The sequence below is a fragment of the Epinephelus moara genome, chromosome 2, assembly GCF_006386435.1.
Source record: "Epinephelus moara isolate mb chromosome 2, YSFRI_EMoa_1.0, whole genome shotgun sequence".
Taxonomy (NCBI): domain Eukaryota; kingdom Metazoa; phylum Chordata; class Actinopteri; order Perciformes; family Serranidae; genus Epinephelus; species Epinephelus moara.
The window spans coordinates 12,672,649-12,694,023 of NC_065507.1; the positions used below are offsets into that span (position 1 = coordinate 12,672,649).

The 21,375-nt window shown below is 41.8% G+C and overlaps 2 protein-coding genes across 6 annotated transcripts in view; one reads left to right on the forward strand and one right to left on the reverse strand.

The window, feature by feature from the left end:
- The window catches only part of veph1 (ventricular zone expressed PH domain-containing 1), a 124,639-nt gene extending 114,354 nt beyond the window's left edge, over nucleotides 1–10,285 (reverse strand). For 2 of the 5 annotated variants that reach the window (XM_050063994.1, XM_050064028.1), the window contains exon 1: nucleotides 6,584–6,704. The gene's annotated coding sequence lies outside the window, so the exon portion shown is untranslated. The other 3 variants (XM_050064019.1, XM_050064003.1, XM_050064011.1) reach the window with 3 other exon arrangements.
- Nucleotides 10,231–21,258, forward strand: LOC126402249 (lysosomal amino acid transporter 1 homolog). The gene is made up of 7 exons (XM_050064048.1): nucleotides 10,231–10,433; nucleotides 13,758–13,887; nucleotides 15,052–15,139; nucleotides 15,555–15,664; nucleotides 15,771–15,872; nucleotides 17,101–17,286; nucleotides 18,998–21,258. The coding sequence occupies exons 1-7, from the start codon at nucleotides 10,231–10,233 to the stop codon at nucleotides 19,112–19,114; spliced, it is 936 nt and encodes a 311-aa protein (XP_049920005.1). The 3' UTR covers nucleotides 19,115–21,258.
- Nucleotides 21,259–21,375: the final 117 nt, after the last annotated feature.

The window sequence follows — 21,375 nt, forward strand, 5'->3', positions numbered from 1 at the left end:
CATTTTCAGCCACTTTGAGTTAGCTGCTAACTGCTACTGATTGCTTTTTAAATCTCCAACAGTGGGTCACATGCATAACACATCCTCGAAATGTCACGCCTGTGATTCCGTCCTGCTGGCTGTCCCTTTAACAGATGCCGGCTTAAAGGTGAGACAACTCTGTCCCCCCGACTCAGCGATAGTACCTTTTATACAGAAAGGCGATGTGACATAACAGCGTGAAATTTCCGCTTTAAAAAGGCACTGTAAAAGGGGCTGGTATGATCATCATTAAAGGGGGCAAAAGCTTGTTCTGACCAGGAAAAAAGACGGAAAAAGAAAGGAAGCTAGAAAGAAAGAAGGTACAACGCAGAGGGAGAGAGATGTAGAGGATCAGAGAGTGACAACAAAGAACAAAAACAAGAAAAGAAACACCAGGAGAAGTGCAGGAATGAGAGCTGGGCACAAACTGAGAGTAAAAGGAAAGACAGGGAGCAACAGAGGAGCTGACAGAGACAGAGAACCAGAGAGAGACACAGCCAGAGGTGGATAATGTTTCACTGTCCTGAATTCCCTGTGTAACCTGCAGACAACTCGCATACTGAGCTGCCATTATTCTACCTGAATGCCTCATACACAAAAACTCACACTCATACACACATACACACACTTATACAGTTTGATATTTCCACATTGCCATCCTCTCTCTGCTCACTAGTGAACTGTTGCGTTTATTTACCATAGCCTTTCCTGCTCTCACTATGTCACACACCGCCTGGGTGACTGAGTGCCAGCGTGTGCGTATGTGTGTCCATCCGTGTGTGTGTGTGTGTGTGTGTGTGTGTGTGTGTAAAAGCAGAGGAAAAAATGGGCCTGAGGAATTTCAGTTCTTAAACAATCAGCTAGTTACTATTAATCACCCAGCTACGGCTCAGCAAGCTCAGGAATGCAGCCTTTACACACACACACACACACACACACACACACACACACACACACACAGTTTGCAGCAGCAGCTTGTTTCCACCTGTAATTTCGAATACATACTTAAACTTAAATGTCTCGTAATTAACTGAACAGCATATTTGAATTGTGTTTTTTTATGTTCTTCTTGTTTCCTTCATGCTTCTCCACATACCTAAACTCTTCCAATGAAATTTGACTCAATGTAAAGCTCTAGCAGACACCCACATGTTGCAGGAGTGGGCCACTGGGTGAGGGGTAACAGAGGGGGTGCATGCTGGGGGGCCGGTGAGAGGGTTCGAGGCTATGTGAGGACAATGTGACCGAAGGGCCTCTCTCCTTTTCCTCCACCGCTGCCACTACTTACTGTCTTCACTCGGCGCTCTGAGAGACTGAGAGAGAAAACACTGGCTCTTTTGTATGACCTATAAGACAGACCTCCCTCCCCCGTCTCTCCCTCTCGCTCTCTCCCTGCTCAGTCGGCCCTATCCTTCTGTGTAATGTGCACCTGCTCGGCCTGCGAGACATCTCACACACACACATACACACATACACACACAAATACTTTAGAAAGGAGCTGAGTGAAAGGGAGAGACCAAAGAAAAAAAGCTTTGCATTCCAGTGTTTTCTCTACATAACTGCCTCATATCTGACTGAGTATCCTTCTTTCAGTCTTTATTTATGCACATAATTATTATGAGGATCTGAGTGTGTGTGTGTGTGTGTGTGTGTGTGTGTGTGTGTGGGCAGCTTTCAACCCTGCTGGAAAGCTGCTTTTCAAAGGACTATTTGAAGCTCCTTACCTCACACCATTAAGACAAAGATTAGGATTTCCAACTGGCCGTCATTTTGCCAAGACATCCTCTGGAGTTTCACTCATTGCTGTTTGCTCTAATTAAGGCTACAGGGTCTGGCACTGTATGTGCGGTGCTATTTTGTCAGCTTAACTCTACTCGAAAGAGGGCATATTAACTTATTGTTTTGGGCATTTCTGACAATATGCAAACAAGAAGCATGTGTTTTAAAATGGCACTACAATAATAGGTCTTAGTTAGAATAATAGATGCAAAACCACATGCTGGAGTGCAGAGCAAAAGTCAAACATTTATGGCACTTGTTGCTGGGTGTTGGGAAAGTTGGAGGGAAATTCGGAGCTTCTCCATTAAGAGTATGCAAGTGCTCCAAAGAATAACTTGCTCCTTAAATAGCCACAGTGAGATACAAACATGTACAAGCTCATTTGATCCGATGATTATTTCCACTATCGATTAACACACCGGCGGCATGGTGGTGTGGTGGTTAGCACTGTCGCCTCACAGCAAGAGCATTCCTGGAGTTTGCATATTCTCCCCGTGTCAGCATGGGTTTTCTCTGGGTACTCCAGCTTCCTCCCACAGTCCAAAGACATGCAGGTTAACTTTTGACTCTAAATTGACCGTAGGTGTGAATGTGAGTGTGAATGGTTGTCTGTCTCTATGTGTCAGCCCTGTGATAGTCTGGTGACCTGTCCAGGGTGTACCCTGCCTCTTGCCCAACGTCAGCTGGGATAGGTTACCACGACCCTCAAGAGGATAAGCCGGTTAGAAACCCTGGAAAATGGATGGATGGATTAACACACCAGTTATTTTTTCAGTTAATCAATGAACTGTTTGGGCTATAAAATGTCAGAAGATGGTGAAACTTGCCTGTCACAAATTCCTTAAGCTCAAAGTCAGATTTTGTTTTGTTTACCCAAAAGTCAAAACCCCAAATATATTCAGTTTGCAGTGATATAAAAGCAGGGGAAAACTGCAGATGTTCACATTAATCATTTCTAATCTGATCAACTATCTGGTGGTTGGAGTGCGTCCAAACTGGTGTTGCTCGTTTTCCACGTTCTGGATGTAACAGGGTCAATTATACAGCAGTAATATGTGTAACAAAGTCAAATGTACATTTGCAATATTAAGTATTATAATTACACAACATTTGTTTCAGGAGTTATTACCTGACACGCTTAGGCCTCCAGAGTCAATATGTGGAACTCTTGATACTCAGTTTCTGTACCCCTACGTTCACCTCTGGGGGTACCCCACCTATAAAGGGGTGTCTCACTCCTTACCTCTCCCCTTTTGCTGTTATACTCTATGGGAGAGGTAAGCAACATTGCTGTCATGGTAATTTCCGTGTCTTAGCGCTGTTAAGCTATGTCTAGAATTTCATTTTTAAGCCTGAACTTATTGTAAAATATGCGAACATATTCCTGTTTCACTTAATTTGTAGGGACTCGAGTTTAAATGATCGTAATTGACAGAGGATTGCTTGCTGTCACCTATGTTTTCTGTGTTTCATTGTACTGAATTGAATGTAACATGGCCGCCCTTTTGCTGTTGTGCTCCATGGGTGAGGGGCTCGAGTTATATGGTCGTAATTGACAGAGGATTTTGTTTTTACCTCTTGCTGTCGGAGTTGTTGGGAATAAACGGAGATTGCCTCCAAAGATATCCACGGTCTGGGCCTCTTCATATCAACACAGCGCAGACATCACTAGAGTCAACCGGTTATGTGGATACACCAGTCGTTCTGCTGTGCTCAACTAACCAAGAAAAGAAAAGCTGTCGTCTTTTAACAAAAATGTTAAATTACAGTCAATTTTTCCCATGGTATTGAAAACGGTATGGAATATTGATATTTTTGAAGGTATTGTATCGAGGTTAGAAAATCCAGTATCCCGACAACACTTATCTGAACCACATCTGGACTCATTAAAACAACCTGCTGAGCATCCCAAAATTAGTACCTGCGTTGACACAACTAATCCTACATCACCACACTGAACAGCCATACTGTATCTCCTGTCACATCTTCCTGTCACATCCTGAGCAGAAATACATTGTCCATACTAACGCTATGATTAAAGGCTGGTTGGTAGTCATTCCCTATAACTGGGCCAATCAGTTATGTAACCGATGCCATGAATATCATGAATAAGTAAGATGAATAAAAGTCACAAAGAAGAGATTCCCTGAGGACTTCTCTCTGGAAATAGGTCCACACTGCCGCAGAGAACTCAGTTAAGACTTCTTGAACGACAGACCCCCGAGGTTCAGCATATGAACATAATGTATGAGTGTACTGTATTGTATGTACGGGTGTGTGTGTGTGGGACAAAGGGAAAGTTCTCCATTATTTATGCCCTGCAGTTATGCAGCTGTGGAGCAACGATTGGGAATTACAGTATGACAGGAACCAGCGAAAATAGCTACTGTAAAAACACACTGAAGTCTCTGAAAGATAAAGGAAGACAGAACGGGAGAAATGGAGAGACAGAGAGAGGAAACAGAGAGTATGAGGGGAGCACATATCTCACTTTCACTCTTCAGAGCGGTCACTGTGAGCCTGACAAGCGAAAGCAGAGCCAGACCACAGGAACACTTAATGTGACACTTAAGGATGTCACACTGCCTGCTGCAGAAGGAGCTGATATGATATGAACACCAAGTTAAAAGCAGTTCAGTGTGCATGTGCAGCCTTTTATCCTATCGATGGACCAATCAATGTGCTGTCCCAGCTCCATCACAAAGTGCTGCTATTACTGATGCGACAATCTGAGAGGATTTCTTCATAAACTTTCAGCTTCAACCCAGATTGGTCTCACAGAAATATCTTTTGGGACCCACCGTGCTGGATTCCAAGGTGAAACTAATTTGAGTCTCAGACAGGGAGAGAAAATATCATAACAAAAAGAACCCCCATCTTCAGAAGGCTGATTTGAACTGGCTTCACTGTGTTTGTGGATGCGAGTGTGTGTGTCTCTGTTGGCATGACTATGTCAAATGGCACTGAATCCAACCAAAAGTGTTACAGGCTAAAAGAACTCCCCCCGCTCGCTCTTTGCTCTCAAGTTTGGCTCCGCTGCGCTGTGAGACTCACGGCCGCTGAGAGGATTTCCATAGTGGAGAGGGGAAGTGCCGGCTGGAGTAGTGCATTACCGCAACACTCAGCCAACTAACATACACGCACATTTTCTAAACCATTCATTATTCATCACTCCCCGCTGCCTTCAGCAGCCCAAACTCACAGGCTCTGCCCTGAGAGCTGAACGGAAGCATGTTCTGGTTTTAGCAGGTCTGACCCAGGAGTACGGGCTTAAAGGAATAAATTCAGCGCATGAAATATTAGGACCTCATTCTTAATAGGGAGCCGCTCTCAAATATCCTGAATACATGTTTAATATGTTTCTAAGTTTAGACGTCTTTTCATAACTTGCATTCACGGCATTATTTGGATTTCCTGCTTCCTGAGTGAGTAAGTGGATTGAATAGGTGATTCAGCCGATGATGCATTACAGCTCTCACTTGCAAGGTGCATATCCTGGAAAACATTGTCCTAATGCATGAAGTTGTTTCCCTAAAAATAAACACAAGCTTATTATCTCTGAAGCCGAGAATCACCTAAATGCCGTCAGCACGAGGAAATGCAAAGATGACTCCACATAAACACATCCTCTCATTAAAAACTGAGCGAGTCCTCATTCCTAGATAACATCGTCTGTGAAGCCAAGACACGGGACAATCAAAGACTTGCAATCTCCTGATGAAGTACATGAATATATGTGCTTTAAATGACACAATAAAATAAAATAATATTTGTTTTTTGCAGTCTGGAGAGATGCAAGTGAACAAATATGGGAAGCATGTGTTGGTGTATCTGTCAAACTGGCAGCCTCCAGCTGGAACATGACAGATTTGGCCAAAATGGAAGATGAATGAAAACATTAATGAATGAAGAAGGCAACAGTTTTATGTATATGGTCAATTTCTTTCACAGTGTCGGTGAAAAGAGAATTTAATATCCATTTATCATAGACATAATGCATGAAACAATCAGGACATTGTCCTTCTTTTCCTGGGATTTCAACATCTGTCTGACTCAGAAGTCTGTGACCTTGAGGAGTCCCCCTCCACACACACACACACACACACACACACACAAGTGGAGCAACAGTAGATTTCGACTTGGACAGAGCATTAGCAGAGGAAATGCACAAACTAAATGTGAGTAATGCGACTGAACTTGCCTTTCAAGCTCTCAGAACACATTCCTCTGTATTTACACCGAAACACTCTCACACACACACACACACACACACACACACACACACACAAACATACAGAGAGAGAGAGTGAGAGACTACATGGAAGTAAAGCAGGTGTAAAATAAGTAGTCAAGGATACAAAACCTAAATATATCCACTACAAAGTGCTGTGCTGTATCACGCTTTACATATTCACTGTAGTATAGCAGCCTATTTAAGGGCAGATACACTGTCAGCATTATGCAATTATTAACAAGTATTTAACACTATATGCATTCAGTACCTATAGCAACAACACCTCTCCAGTCCACCTGCACGCCCCCCTGTGCAATCACATTTATTTCTGACGCGTAAAATGTATTTGATGCCCGAGCAGGAGACATCGGCGCCCTGCACAGCGATCTCACCTCATCCAGTCAACTTTCCCGACATCAAGGAATGCGGGTGGCATTCATGCATTCAATCCCGGCAACGCGTTTCTGTCTCTAAAGACAGAATGCCATGCAACAAGAAAAAACAAAAACCTGATTCAGTTCCTTGCACCTACAGCGTCGGACAGCTTACCTGCACCGTGCAGGACGAGGACGCGCGGACAGTGGATGCGGAGCTCCGTTCAGTACCTCCAGACCTCGGTCCGAAGCGGCACATAGCAACACAAATTTCCCATGCACAGCTTCAAGTTCCCCCCACAGAGCAGAGCCTTGTGTTCATGCTCGACAGCCACCATTGGTGAGCGCGCCATCGCGCGGCGGCTGGCGAGAGCGCGCGGCGCAACAGGTGGATGGAGGGAGGGACAGGTTAGGGTGCTGCATTCAAGTGCTCTCGGGAAATATAGCATGACTTTTGTGACCTGTCGGAGTACCAATTTGATCAGGCGTCACTGCAAATTAGGTCACGCGCTTTTATTTGTGAGGTCTTTATTAGGATAAATAAACCTGTAACATGGAGTGGATTAAAAGTGAGCATCAAGTCATTTCCCAGTAAATGTTTTGGATGGTTAAGGCTGTATGAAAGCCCTACAGCTCATCATACATCAGTAACACAGTTGATATGCTTAGATGTGGCATTTGTTCTTTGTGAAACATTTAACTCACACACATTTTATCTCTAACAAATTCATCCAAGCATCGTTCACATGTTTTCAGTTTCTGTAACTCTGCTTCTGCTATTGCAGCATTTCTATGATAACTTATAAAATTAATAAAACAGTTTTTCTGCAGGGTCAATCTTGCTCTTGTTTTCACCAACCATACTTGAAAACATGATCTAGCCTAATCATTGTGGGAGTTTACAGGGAGCCTTTAAAGGCAGCATGGTAGCACTGAGGGGATTGAGGGAGAGGGATAGATGAAGCCTAATGACTTCATGGTTGCATTCCAAACCAAAGTAAATTATCCTTAATCCCTTTTCCCAGCTCAGACATACTGTTTAATGTTTTCTTGAGAACCATAACTGGTCTGCTGGCAGGAAGTATGTATATGTGGAGGAGGGGAGAAGATAAAGGACATATTACATTTATTAACCTATCTTATAGTCCAGCCTACAATTCACAGTAGGCTATGTCTTAAATTATTAGTAGTAGATGAAGTAGTACTAGTAGTAATGATTTGTTATAGACTAAATAACACAATAATAGCCTATAGGCTAAAAATCTAATGAGAAAATGCCCAACAAAAAGAGTCATAGGCTAATTTTTCATCACAGCTGTTTGTGTAGTTGGTAAAAGTAAGAATCACTTTGATTTATTTACCCTGGCTTCCGACTGCACTGATGTGAGGTTCATGTGATCGGCAGATGGTGGTATTTCGGTATTTTCCCAGGCATCATCCATCGGAAGTGAAGCTTGAAAACATGTGTGCAGTTTCCGGTCCATCAGGGTAATGTAGGCCGATTAGGCACTTTGATTTCAAAATAAAAGCACGGGAATTGTCACCTTGAAGAGTCTGTAAGGCTGGTACAAATCCGCAAATGAAAACCCATTTGAAATGTCCAAATTATTAGACTAAACTAAAAGAAATTTGTGAAAAAGTTAGCATAAAGCATAACTATAATGCTCCTGATGAGAATTTCTTTTCCATGTATAAAAGCCACTGCAGTACCTAAATACCACACAGACAACTTTAAAGGGTATTAATTTTATTTATTTACCTTTTTAATCTCTCATTATAAGCCTATTTTTTAATGAGACATTGCAGTTTACAATTAAACTGTTTCAGTTACAAAGTAGGTCTAATTATATTCCTTCCATTGTTGGGAAGGTTAGGCCTTTTTTAAAGATAGTAGATTACAAATTCCTGGTTACCCTGTAAAAATGTCATAAATAGCTTTTTTAATTACTTCATCAAAGTAATTTTAACTTGATTATTTTTTGATAAGACCAACTTTTCAAACAAACGTTTTAAACTGGGCCGTAAAGCTGAAAAATGTTAAGGCTATGACAAAAGATGGCATTCCTGCTCGGCAGAAAGATGCAGACCTTAAATGAGACCAAAGTTAAAACATGCCTTGGCTTTGCTATTCTTTGGTTTATCAGCTGGGGCCATTGAAGGTTGATATCAGTGACTAAGCTGCCACTTGGGAAGGGTTGATATGTTTTAAGATCATCTGGAGATAAAGAGTTTTTCATAATACCAAAATAGAATTTGCCACCTTAGGTGGTACCGATTAGTGAAAATTCTGACCTGGGCCCACAGACTAGACCCATGAAACACGATCACCACCGATTTCCCATAACGTTTTCAACCGCAACAAACAGAAGTTTCCACTATTGCACCATATGTGTTTCCTATCTCATCCCACCTATGACGTACACCATGTCTTTTTCTGGTACATCATCATGAAGCACAGCGTTCCATATTTTAAATTATAATGAATTGTTTTAAGTGAATGAAAAAAAGAAGATGATGACAATAAGAGTAAATATGCTAATGGAATAGTTGAATAGAGTAGAGTAGACAAGTTGCTAATAGAATCAGCTCACACACACTCTGTATCTCCACGTCAACCCAACCCTTCACCTCCCTTGCACTACAGTCCTCTACATAACTCTCAAACTTACGACGAATGATGACATTACAGATATGAAATATATAGAATAATCTATACCCAGTTTAGATGCAGGTAGACTTGTAGAAGAAGTGTGGCACAAACTGTGAGTGGAAAAAACTGGTTGTTGGGTAGTAGTACTTCAAATGCAGGTATAATACATCAGTATATCCTCTTAAAAAGTATTTTTTGAAAAGATTGACCCCGAAAACTAAGGAAACGACACCAGATATGTTGGATATGTGTACGTAGACCCTCCAATATTCACATTATTTCACCCAGGCCATGTAACTGTAAAATGCTGATTTGCTTTTGACCTTGAAAAAATTCTCTTCCACTAAATCCATGAAGGTACACTTTAATATATAATGCAAGGGGGTATTAGAACCAATAAAAATTATAAAACATTACATTGCAATTTCTCCTAGGTTGGGCCCATTTTTGAGTTAGACTGTCTGGACTACTATGCTCGTTAGAAAAGAAATAACTGTCTGGAACTGTTTTATTTTGAAACTCCTCACCGGATGTTGTCATGTCATCCAGGATGTCTGCTCTCACTTGGGGACCACCAGCGATGGATAACATGAAGCTAGGAGCAAATCCATAATGAACCCATAGAAACATGTGAGGATGGGGGGAAAGTTTACGAGGACTCACAGACACTCTGCAGTTTGTACCGACTCCATTTTGTGAGGTGAGCTGCTCACATCACCTCCATTACATCCATGTGTGTGTGTGTGTGTGTGTGTTAGCATCTCCCCCTCAGGTCTATGCAAATTAGCCTCGGCAGTGACAATGACAGTGTCTGAAGCTAATGCAAATTAAGATAACATTTGGCTCTAAGTGAGCAGACATCACATATATGAGAGGTTTAACAGAAATACAGCCGCCATTGCTAATTTGGGACTAATTAAAGCAGCTGTGACACTTCTCAAATGCTGTGTACTTGATTTTCGTTTATTTGTTTTCTCTTTAAGACTAAATGACACAACAAGTCTTTACACATCTATTTAATGAGGTAGGTAGGTGTGTCAGACCTGCTGCCATTAGCTTTGGGTGCTGTAGCCAGAGTAAACAGTCATTCACTCACCGTCTGGAGGCAGCAGGAGGAGAGACCCAGCAGCTGAGGGGCAGGTAGCCCGGCAGACACAGCCCGGCATTCCGCCATGGCCACAGCGCGCTTCCCCGGGAAGAGTGTGGAGGTGTCTGCCTCCAACTGGACAGCTCCAGCTCTGGGCCGGCCTGTGTGTGTCAACGGGACCCCGTGGATCCTCTACCTGCTGGAGGAGTGTGTGGATAATGTGTGGGAGTACTGCAGCGTGGTGATAGGGCTGATATCCATGTTCTGCTTTCTGCTGTCCACTCTGCCGTAAGTAAAACTGGGATTATTACCGTTATTAATCTTAATTCCTAATCATTTAAAGGGACTGTCTGGGTGCGGTTATATGATGGCTTCTCATTCAGAATGAAATAAATCTGAATGAAATCATTCGGAATTAAAGTTTTTCCAGGTAGTTTACATGGGAAATATTCATTCCGAAAGAGGGTTTACACAGAGATCAGTTTAATCGCCTTTATTTGGGTCTGGGCAAGGTTTGGGGCAGGGAAGGTTTCTGATTGGATAGGGGGCGGGGCGGATGTTACGTGTACCGGAAGAAAACACTGTAGTCCTCGCTCAGGATAACAAGATGCTTGACAACGCCGTTCTTAGTGCCTTTTTCAGGCTTGTTTTGCTTATATTCTTGAAGCAGCAGTACGACAACAACCTTGTTCTGCTAATACTTCGTTTGTTGAGGAGGAGAAGGGAGGTAGAAGGTCGAAGAAGGGAGATAGAAGGCCGTGCTGTGGCGAATGGAAACCGGTGAGTGCAACGAGTCCGACTGCTCTACAGCGTTGCCAGGTGGGAAAAGTAGGATTATCGTACCAGAGACTCAAAATTATCGTATTTTGAGGGAAATTATTGTACATCCGTCATAACCAAAATAACAATCCTACTGATGCGCTGTAGGCAAATATAGTCACTCTAGTGTTTACTTTTTTGGTTTATTTTTTTTCCATTTTCCTTGCTTCTGTTTTTCCTCTTCTTCTTCTTCTGTTTTGAATCTCATTCTCGCTCGACTTCCTGACGGGTCCTAGCGCCTCGTGGGGCAGGTACAGCTGACCATTCAGCCAATCGTGCTCATTGTTCAGAGACAAACGTCACATGTATCTCACGCTAAGCAAAGTGCGATTGGCTGGAAACATGTCACATGGGAACAGATGCCTTCAGGGCTCACAAAAAAACTCCGGCATACTGAAATGGTCAAATTATCATACATTTGGCCTTTTTTGGGATTATTGATCGTACATCGTACAGAGGGCCAAATTATCGTACAAATACGATAATTATCGTACACCTGGCAACGCTGCTGGTCTATCTCAGCCCGTTGCTATGCACGCTGTATACGTCATCGCGCCAGAAGGGCAAGGAAACGAGCATGCGCAGAAAGAACGGAATGGCTGGAATCGGGTAGGAGGTGTATATAAGACAGAAATATTCTTCCATTCGGGTTCTGAAAAGGAATATTCCACCCCTGTGCACCCGATTAGATTTTTTTTTCGGGTTGGCTGTTTTCATTCGGGTTGAGGTGTTTACAAGGAGCATCTCTATTCATATTCTGTGTTGTAGCTCAGTCAGCAGGTATCATTTTTTGTTTTATTCTAACAGCATGAACATTTTTGCCACAAAAACACAGTTGTTGTTTTTTTCTAGAACTTACCTTTCTTCTACAATTGCACTGAGAAGTGGTGGAAGTGAAATATTACACTGTACCCCATGGGTGGGGTGAATTGTAACAGGCACAGGGTCAGCTGTAACACTTGCTGGAAAAGTCTATTTAACACAATTTATTCAATACAAGTCTATCTATACACTATGAATTTACATCAGGGGATGAATAAGTATCCGTACAGGTATCCATCCATCTGTTAGTCTGTCATCGATATTCAATGGTTGGACCGATAGATGTGCATAGATTGGGTAACCTAGATCCACATGTCAAATATATATGATTTTTGAATGTATGAATATTGACAAGACAAGACAATTTATTAGGTAACACTAGCATTTCAGTCCTCCTGGACCTTTGTCAAGAGTGTTTTACTCTTGACGAAGGTCCAGGAGGACTGAAACGTTGGTGTTTTCTAATAAATTGTGAAGCTGAGCAAGAGCAATGTGCGGCCGTTCAAAGACTCGAGTGATATTTTCCAGCACACCTGCATCTGAGACAGCTGAATGTGCAAATACCTTTCTTCAAACCAATAAGACAGCTGACAAATTAAAAATCTAAAGTATATTTATATAATAGAGGACATCAGTTCAAACTGAAATCAAGTTTGAAGTGCAAAAATAGAGAAAATGGACTATTGGAGGCTTAGCTGTAACATCGTGTTACAACTAATCCTGCCAAGTGGTAGCCTAGTTCAAAATGGTGCTATGTTTTAGGCAACAAGACAGTTGTTAAGATGATATATGGTTGGATTCAGTGACTTGCATAGACAGCTCAGTAATCGAAAACCAAGTATGATAAAGAAATGTACTTATGTCTGCTGAAAACACTCTTTGTTACTGAACTCAACTGGCCAGAAGCGCGAATGGATCGACCTTGTGTAACCACATAAAAAGTCCATCTTACAGCTTACCCTTCATTAGGTTGTGCCTCGCACTCCCCTGGAGCACTGGGATCTGTACTGAACAAAATTAAACATTGTGGCAATCTAGGATTTCATACTTATACACAACTCTATAATTCATGTGTGTGTCCTGTGTCTGACTTTGCCTCAGGTGTTGGGGTTTCCAAGAACATACAAGTTGTAACATGGTGCATTATAGAGCGATTTGATCTTGCCTTGGTGTCCATGAATTTACTTCAGTTTTGGCCATTAGTGGATGCTTCAGCTTTGGAAAAGACTTGTAAAGATGTCAGATCAGAGACTCAATAAAATTAATTAAATTAAATTAATGAGTTAAAATTATTATTTTATTTGAACAACTTGTTTATTGTCCAGAACAGGTTAACCTGTGAAATTCAGGAAATTAGGAGTGAAATGTTTTGCATGTTTAGAGAAAAACTGTCTGTTGACACATTGTGTACAAACTCAAGTATAATCTTAACAAAAGACAAAGATCTCTGTGTGCACAGTTGTGCTCGGGAACATTACTATTAGCCTTAGAGACTGGAAGGTTTAACGCCGCCCCAGAGGAGGACAGAATTTGTTGTGTAATTAAGATGAAGTTGAGAATGAGGTTCACTTGTTGTTTTCCTGTCCTGTATATGAGGACATAAGGCATGTACTTTTCAGTCAAATGACCTCTATCTATGTTGATTTCTTTTGGCTGGATGACCATGAAAGAATGAGTTTTGTTTCAGACAGGGAACTTTTTTTTGTGGCTGAATTTCTTTACCAGGTCTGGGATAGAAGGCGGAGTATTCTGTTCTGGACTGAGTAGTTAAATAACTTGTACTTTGGATTGTTACTGTAACATCATTGTAATGGTGTCCTGTAAATCCATGAGGGTTGGGCACATGTAAGTGTGCATGACACAATTAAAAATCAATCACTAATCAAGTGTTAAATGTCGAGGTGAAACCCCTTATGTGGTTAAAAGTGTCTGGATTTTTCATTTGAACTATTCATCCATCCATCCCTCTAGGCAGGTCTGGGAGGCCTATCGCAATGGTAAAGTGGAGGAGGCCATGTCGTTTGGCTTCCTTTTCTTCCTCTTCAGTGGAGACTTGACCAGCTTTGCAGGCTGCTACCTCACCAGCCAGCTGCCTATCCAGGTACACACACACATATTCGCCCATCCTCGGTTTGCGTGTCTGTAACTCCATCCCCCTGTTGTTTGTTCCTGGCAGATCTCATTTGTAGTCACATTTAATTTCCTTTCTTGTCCCTGACCTTCGTGAGTTATTACATTTCAGACAGCCTGTGCTCAGGCCTTCTTTTGGCTGCAGGCTGTGTCTTTTTTTGTGTGTTTGCACTGTAAACACTGTGTTCAAATTCACTGTCAGTTTGTATATTTCAAAAAATGAAAACTTTGTCCTGTTGAAGTTTAACCATTTTGTTGCCATCTTGACGAACATTCAGAGGCACATTATTCCTGGGGTTTTGAATTTTTATGACTATTGACCTCTGGTGAGGAGAAGAGGATTCCTGCACTCTGTCCTATTACTTGGGCAGCTGAGCTGCAGGGGTTAGCATTGTTGCCACGCAGCAAGAGGGTTCCTGGTTCGGACCCAGGGGGAGCCCCTCTGGGTGGAACCTGCATGTTCTCCCTGTGTCATTATGGGTTTTCTCTGGGTACTCCGGCTTCCTCCCACAGTCCAAAGACATGCAGGTTAATTAGTGACTCTAAATTGTCCGTCTCTATGTGTCAGCCCTGTGATAAGTCTGGTGACCTGCCTCTCGCCCAGTGTCCAGCCCCTCCGCAACCCCCAACAGGATAAGCGGTTACAGAAAGAAAATAAATGTCCTACTACTTGCTATAAACTTTAATTAAATACACAACTTTTTGGTCCTTAGACCTTCATCAGGTAAGGTAAAACTTAAACTGATGAAAGTCTGAGGACTGAAACAGTGTAAATAAAGTTTATTGCAAGTTATAGGATTGTGTGCAGGAATCCTCTTCTCTTCACCTATGGATAATTTCCTCCTATGCACCTGTCTACAAGTTATTGAAGGTGTGCATGAGCCTCTACATTCTAGAGTCTTGACCTGAATTGGTTGAATTGAAAATGACACCCAACCTCAACACCAGTCACAATCTTTTAAAGCTCATTTTACCCACTCCTTTTCCAGCCGTCTTAGCCCTCCTGTCTCTATAGAGGAAACCACTAAACAATAGAAACTAATCTACTTGTAACCAACAGCTGTTTTGAGTTAGGTTGTAAAATCCGACTTTTAAAATAAATTGTGGATGTCCTTTCTTCATGTCCCTCTCTCAGGTAGTCACAGTGGTGTTCTACATCTTCACAGACCTGATCCTCATCTCCCAGTTCCTCTACTATAAGATCAAGAACAGCTCCAGCAGAAGTAAGCCCCGACATTTTCTCTGCTGCCTGTGTGACTCAACCGTATCACGACTCTCCAGATTAATGAAAAGCATAACTATGAGGATGGAAATATTTCCTGCTGTTGACTCAACATGTTTAATTTGAGCTGCATGACAGCCACCTGCTGACCTCAGAGATGATGGGGACAGTTACAGCTGTTATGTGCCTTAGAGCGGTTACCACCGTAGCCAAAAGTGAAGCCTTTTATGCAGCTGTTGTTAGCGGCTCCTTGTAATATCACTGATTCAGCAATAACTGATCTGTTGCACTTGTCTAGTGTAAAACAAGAGGTAAATGTATAGGAGTGTCAGCTTAATGTCAGCTCACGTTGGAGTAATTTGCTGTGCGTGTCCTCACTGCCAGTTCTTTGCTTTGTGTTTGTGTGAGTGCTCCAGAAAGCCCTGTGCTGAAGTGGCTGTGCTTCATGTGGTGTGGCGCTGCTTCGTTAGCTCTCCTGGCTTTACCCAAACTCATCATAGACAATAGTGCAACTTTAGACACCCAGGTAGGTAGACTGTGTGTGGTGTATTGTACGTATCTGCATCCATTGTGTGTTCTTCTGTGACATTTTGATCCTTCTCTCCCTCTATCTGTGTCCTCATCTTTGCCAGAGTCCAACTACCTCTAGGTCAGTGGAAATCAGTGGCTATGTATGTGGATACCTGGCATCTATCTTCTACCTCAGCTCCCGTTTCCCTCAGCTCTATAAAAATGTAAGTGGCAATTTGTTGTGAGTTTGTTTGGTTTGCACGTGAGCAGTGGCATCCTGACGGGAGATCTTGGACAGCTTCCTCGGGGTCTCGTCCCAGGGGGTTGTTTGTGGAAAACTGCACTTATTATAGGTCAGTTAGTCATAAATGGGGGACTGTGTGTTTGAAGAGGGAGGTGGGATTTGTGTGTTTGTGTACACTTCATGTGTGTCAAAATAAGAACCAGACGTGGAAGACAATGGTGCTGTTGTGCCGGAGAAACATCCTGGCTCGACTGCAGCTATTAATCACCAGAGGGGATCGTCTCAGTGTGCTGCTAGTGCCAGAGAAACTTCTGGGCACACACGCACGCGGGCGCAAACACACACACGCTTTCTCTGACTATTGTAAATCATTTAAGTCGGATTTGCCCTGTGGGAATTCCTTCATGTTCAAACGTGCTTGTTTTTTCAGCAGACAGCCCAAAACATTTTCACCATTATCACTCCTAGTAGCAAGTTGCTCATCCAGTTTGATGGATCAAAACACAATTATTTATGATTACCTTCAGTATTACTGTGACACTGTTGGGGACAGACTGAACTCAGTAGCCTCAACAGAGTACAAAACTCCATTATTCAGTCGTGGTTAAATGTTTCTTTGGTTTCACAATATTTGATAGATGCTCTCATGGAAAGAAGTGATGATTGTTATTCAGATGTATTTCAGCTACACTAACATAACACACATTATTCCTGCTGTTTGTTCGAAATTACACTCTTGTCATTTACGGTAAAATAAACTAGCAGTGTAATCTGTGCATTTTTTTCTTTTCGATGTCCAGTGCCATCCCTAGAAAATATAGTATCTTGTTATTGGTAAATATCCTTTCAGGGGATTTGTTGATAGCAATAAAAAAGATAAAATAACACCAGCTGTATCATCAGGGAAACGGGCGCTGCCATCTTGTGCCGGCGACATCATTTGGAGCCAGTTTTAGTTTGGCCCATGTCCCATCTGCTAACATCAAGGGGCTGGGTTGACGATCTATGCTGCAGCCAACCACGAAAGGGTTGATCAAGATGTTTCGGCTTCACTTTTGGGAGCTGTCATGCTGTCTATCGTTATAGACAATCTTTGGTTTTCACATGTATACGCAAGTAGATGAAGCTTCAGAAACAGCAATAATAATCTGGTCTGGTGCAGGCTGTTTGTTCTACTAATGAAGTACCGTAAACTCTCTTTATTCTAGTTTCAGCGACAGTCCACAGAGGGCACCTCTTACCTGCTGTTTGCCCTGGCCATGATGGGCAATGGGACATATGGGCTGAGTGTCATCGTGGTCCTGCCTGCACTGAAGGGGTCAAAACAGACCTTCATCATCAAACATCTGGCCTGGCTCATTGGCAGCCTGGGGGTCCTCATACTTGACTTTTTTGTATCCTTTAAAGCACCAGGCTCAACCACGAGCTGTCTGTCTGTGCCCTCTGATAATACCTGCATGTGAAAACCTGAATTTATTATTCAGTTAAATTGTAATTCTATTTAAAGGTCCAGTGTGAAATATTTAGGGTGATGAGGATTGCAGATTGCTTCCCAGTAAGAATAACACTTAAGTGTTAATTGTTCAGGAGGTTTATACTGGGAGCTGAATTATCCGCAGAGGTCACTTCCTCTGCAAAAACAAACAGACCAGTGATTACAGCTGGTAAAAATACTTAATAAAGCCATTTCACATTATGAGTTAATAGCCATGTTTCCATCAGCCTGTTTAGATGCGCATCTAGAAGTATCGCATTGGAAAATTATGATGGAAACACCAAAATTCGAATTAAAATCCCCTGATTCGCACAAACTAAAATACGCTCGCTTTAGCCGGGTTTTGGTTGATTCGAAAAAATGTTGATTCGCAAAACGGGGGATGGAAACAGTTGTGTTCGAATTAAGTCTGACGTAGCGCACCTCTCTCCATGGTGATATCCACACTCCAGGTCGGGAAGGCGGTAATGCATTTACAAGCTGGTTGCCAACCGCCAGAAAACGTAGAAGAAGAAGAATGCGAGACTTGTTTTGTTTCCGGTTCTGCGGAAAACTCGCACGAGTTCGTAGTTTTCACCAAATTCCGTACATTTAATGGAAACACACAGGATTCATATTTCTTTTAATGCGCATTTCCCAATGATTCGAATCACTTTTGGATGGAAACAGCTAATGTTTCTCCATCGCTGTTTGGCATGATGAAGACAGGCTGCGAGCCCATCATCTGCCAATGTGTGCTCACCTTTTTATCCCTGATAACTTAAGAACCAGACATTCAAAAGGTTTTTACTGGATTCCGAATTTGCTGCAGAGGTCTCTTCCTCTCCAAAACAAACAGACCCAGTGATTTAAACCGGTAAAAAAAAAAATCTGTGTTTTCCAGTGCTCAGTCAGAGAGGGGCTGCTAACTACTGTGGCCGATGCACAAACGAGAAAGGCCCTGTCTAGAGTCGGCATTTGGTTTCTCCATTCTGGGCCACCGTACAAACATGGTGGTGCAACGCAGCGATCTTCCTGTATGACGACCCGTACAAACATGGTGGTGCAACGCAGCGATCTTCCTGTATGACGACCTGCTCCCTGTGTAGACATAAATGGCTCAATCTAAAATAACAGAAACACAGTGATTCTTATTTTCAGGTGATTATGCACTAAAGAAACCATGCTTATTATATTATATTATATTCGCTGTCTGCCCTCTAAATCCTGACCCTGGACCTTTAAGAGAAAATAACGTTGTTTAAGGCCCTGATCACAGAGATAGACAGTAGGTTGTCAAATAGCCCCCGAGTCATCCTAAAATATGCCTGGAAACGGCCATCATTGAGGAGAAGCTCCTGGACCAACTGGTGGTACTCCCCATGATCCATCCTCTTTTTTAGGGTCTCATGTACCCACACAGATCTCTGTTTCCCTGTGCGCAAAGAACTATTTACTGACAGCCTCTCACCCTCAACCAGAGCTACAGCGAGTACCCTCTGTCTCAACATTTTAGGAACTAGATACTAATTACAAGGTGCAGGAAGTGTTGTTTTTACAAGTGGCAAAACGCTTTCTGTGTGATCGGAGCCTAACTCTGTATGTTTCTGTTTGAGCCTTAACCGAGTCAGGTGACTGCCCAGTTCGTCATGTACAGGAAGAACAACTCTGCCAAAAGCAGCAAACTGCTCAGCATCCCAGAGGTGGAGCCTCTGCTGTGTGAGGAGGTGGAGCTGTCCGTGTTATAGGACACAGAAAGGACACCAACATGGACGAACCCAGTCGAGAATGAGCCGCTCAGTCTACGGTTTGTTTTTGATCGTACTGTCTGACGTCACTGATTCACTCAAAACATTTCAGCGAACAGAGACATTTTAGAAGCATCGTAGAAGGTGTTACCAGCCATGTTATATACGTTTATAGTCTGATTCTCTGCTGTTAGGAGGACGAACATGATCAACTCTTGTCTGGTTTGCTGTGGTGACAGGACAGGAAAAGCTACAGTAACTATCTGATGATACATTTTTCTTAACACCAGGGATCTTGTTAAGTTAAACACCACTTAAGAACGTTTCTCTCTGTTTGTCTCTAGGCAGGCAAGTTAGCTTCAATGAAATCTTTTTCTGGCTATGAGTACTGTCATTTTTGATACATTCCTCCACGGGGATTTCTTGACTCTGTTTTGGATGGAATAGCTGTATTTTTATTGGCCTCATGGGACCATACACACCCAGAGGAGGAGGCTTAGTGCTAGACGTCTCCTCACAAATGCAAGCTTTATGGAAGGATGAAGTGCCTGGTATATTTACACGTTCTTGACAGGGTGAATTCTGCTGCAGAGGATTGCAATAGTATACTAGGATGAATAGTATGGGACTAAAGAATTGGTATTTGAGTGCTATAAAATATGATGTTTCTTCTTTTTTTCTGGTGGTGATTTACAGATGGTTAATTGTGGCTAACTGGGTGTGTCATGAGCCAGTCGCTCCAGTAGTAAAATCGTAGTTTGTATGACGTTAAGTAGCCAGTGTGCGAACGTCTGCAGGGAGGCATCACTCCACCTGAAGATTTAACTACAGGTGTTTTATGACCTCATTTCAATTTCAGAGAAATTATGCACCTATGTGCTTTCTTGGTCCAAGCACCCTGCTGTCCCACTGAAACACGTTGTTTGTGCCTTTTTAAATCAAATACAGTCTTAATATAAACGCACTGCATTTCCATTTCTTAACTAAATTATTTTTAAAATTAAATTAAATTTATTAAGTATTGACGGTAATTTATTTGAGCCACAATTTTTCTTAGATAATGCAGCGAAACTTTTTCCTCTTTTTACCTTCTCTTACTCCTAAAACATGATCTGCCTCTGTCGGTGGTGTGAGCAGCATTACCTGTTTTCTTGTAACATCTCCGTGACATCCAAAAACATTCATCAAAGCAGACATTACCATTCGATAAATTATTCTCAGATGGATCTAAGAATAGGACGATTAATGGGATGTTGTTGAAGACTCGTTAAAGTAATGAGGCTCAAAATTATTTTGCACATTTGAGACGTGTTTCGGTGCTGTCGTGCCTGTTTAAAGAACTTGTCAAGTCACATTTATTTTTAAAACACTTTGTTCTCATTAGCATCACTGTGGTTCAGAGAGTAACACAAAAGAAATAGATGGCAGCAAAGAAAAGCAAAAATAAAAACAGGACAAATTGTCTTATTGATGACGAGCACTTGAAGTTAGTGGATATTAATTTAGATCATTAGCAAATCTAACAGCCCATCAGTGTTGTGCCAAATGTGTGTGTGTCACCTGGTCATCTGCGTCACTAAAGTACTGTACGTGCAGAGATCTGCAGATTCCTCTACCTCGTAGTGTGGGCATGATTTATTTCTCCCAGTGTGGAACCAGTGTGTCTCCACATGAAGGGCAAATTAATCGAGCACACACTGCATATAAAAATGTGAAATATACAATTTGGTAGCATTTAAACGACAGTGTTTTTAGAAAATCACAGTTGTTTCCTGAAAAGGAAATTTATTTGCAAATATATGCAATAAGAGCAACATTTTTTAGGTTTTTGCAGATTATTTTTGTATTGCACGATTTATACGTTGATCCCTGAGTCTGATATACTTTTTTAATCTAACACAAAAAGTACATATTTATTGTACATATTATTACCGTATACTGTAGACCATGTAGTATTTAAGATATTAGTTTTTACTTAGTGGTGACACTATTGCTATGATATATTTATTTTCTTTAAGTGTAATTTATAATCATATTGTAATTCCAAGCTGTGTGCCAGGCCACAGTGTCCTCTGATATTAACTGTATGTAAAACCACTGTATGTATATTGTACAAAACTTGAATAAACTGCAACGTACAGATATTTGTTTGTTGTTTTTAAGAGAAGCAAAAGAAACAAGTGACACATTTCTGTCATAAACCAGACATTAATGAGCAAGTAGATAATTTTCTGTAGATATTAATCATATGTCATATTGTG

Bases quoted from the DNA above. Each gene is read 5' to 3' on its own strand.
- LOC126402249 (XM_050064048.1), top strand. From the start codon at position 10,231: ATGGCCACAGCGCGCTTCCCCGGGAAGAGTGTGGAGGTGTCTGCCTCC. The intron at 15,873-17,100 runs GTAAGTGGCAAT...TCTTTATTCTAG, and splicing joins TCCCTCAGCTCTATAAAAAT to TTTCAGCGACAGTCCACAGA. The intron at 17,287-18,997 runs GTATCCTTTAAA...TAACCGAGTCAG, and splicing joins TCCTCATACTTGACTTTTTT to GTGACTGCCCAGTTCGTCAT.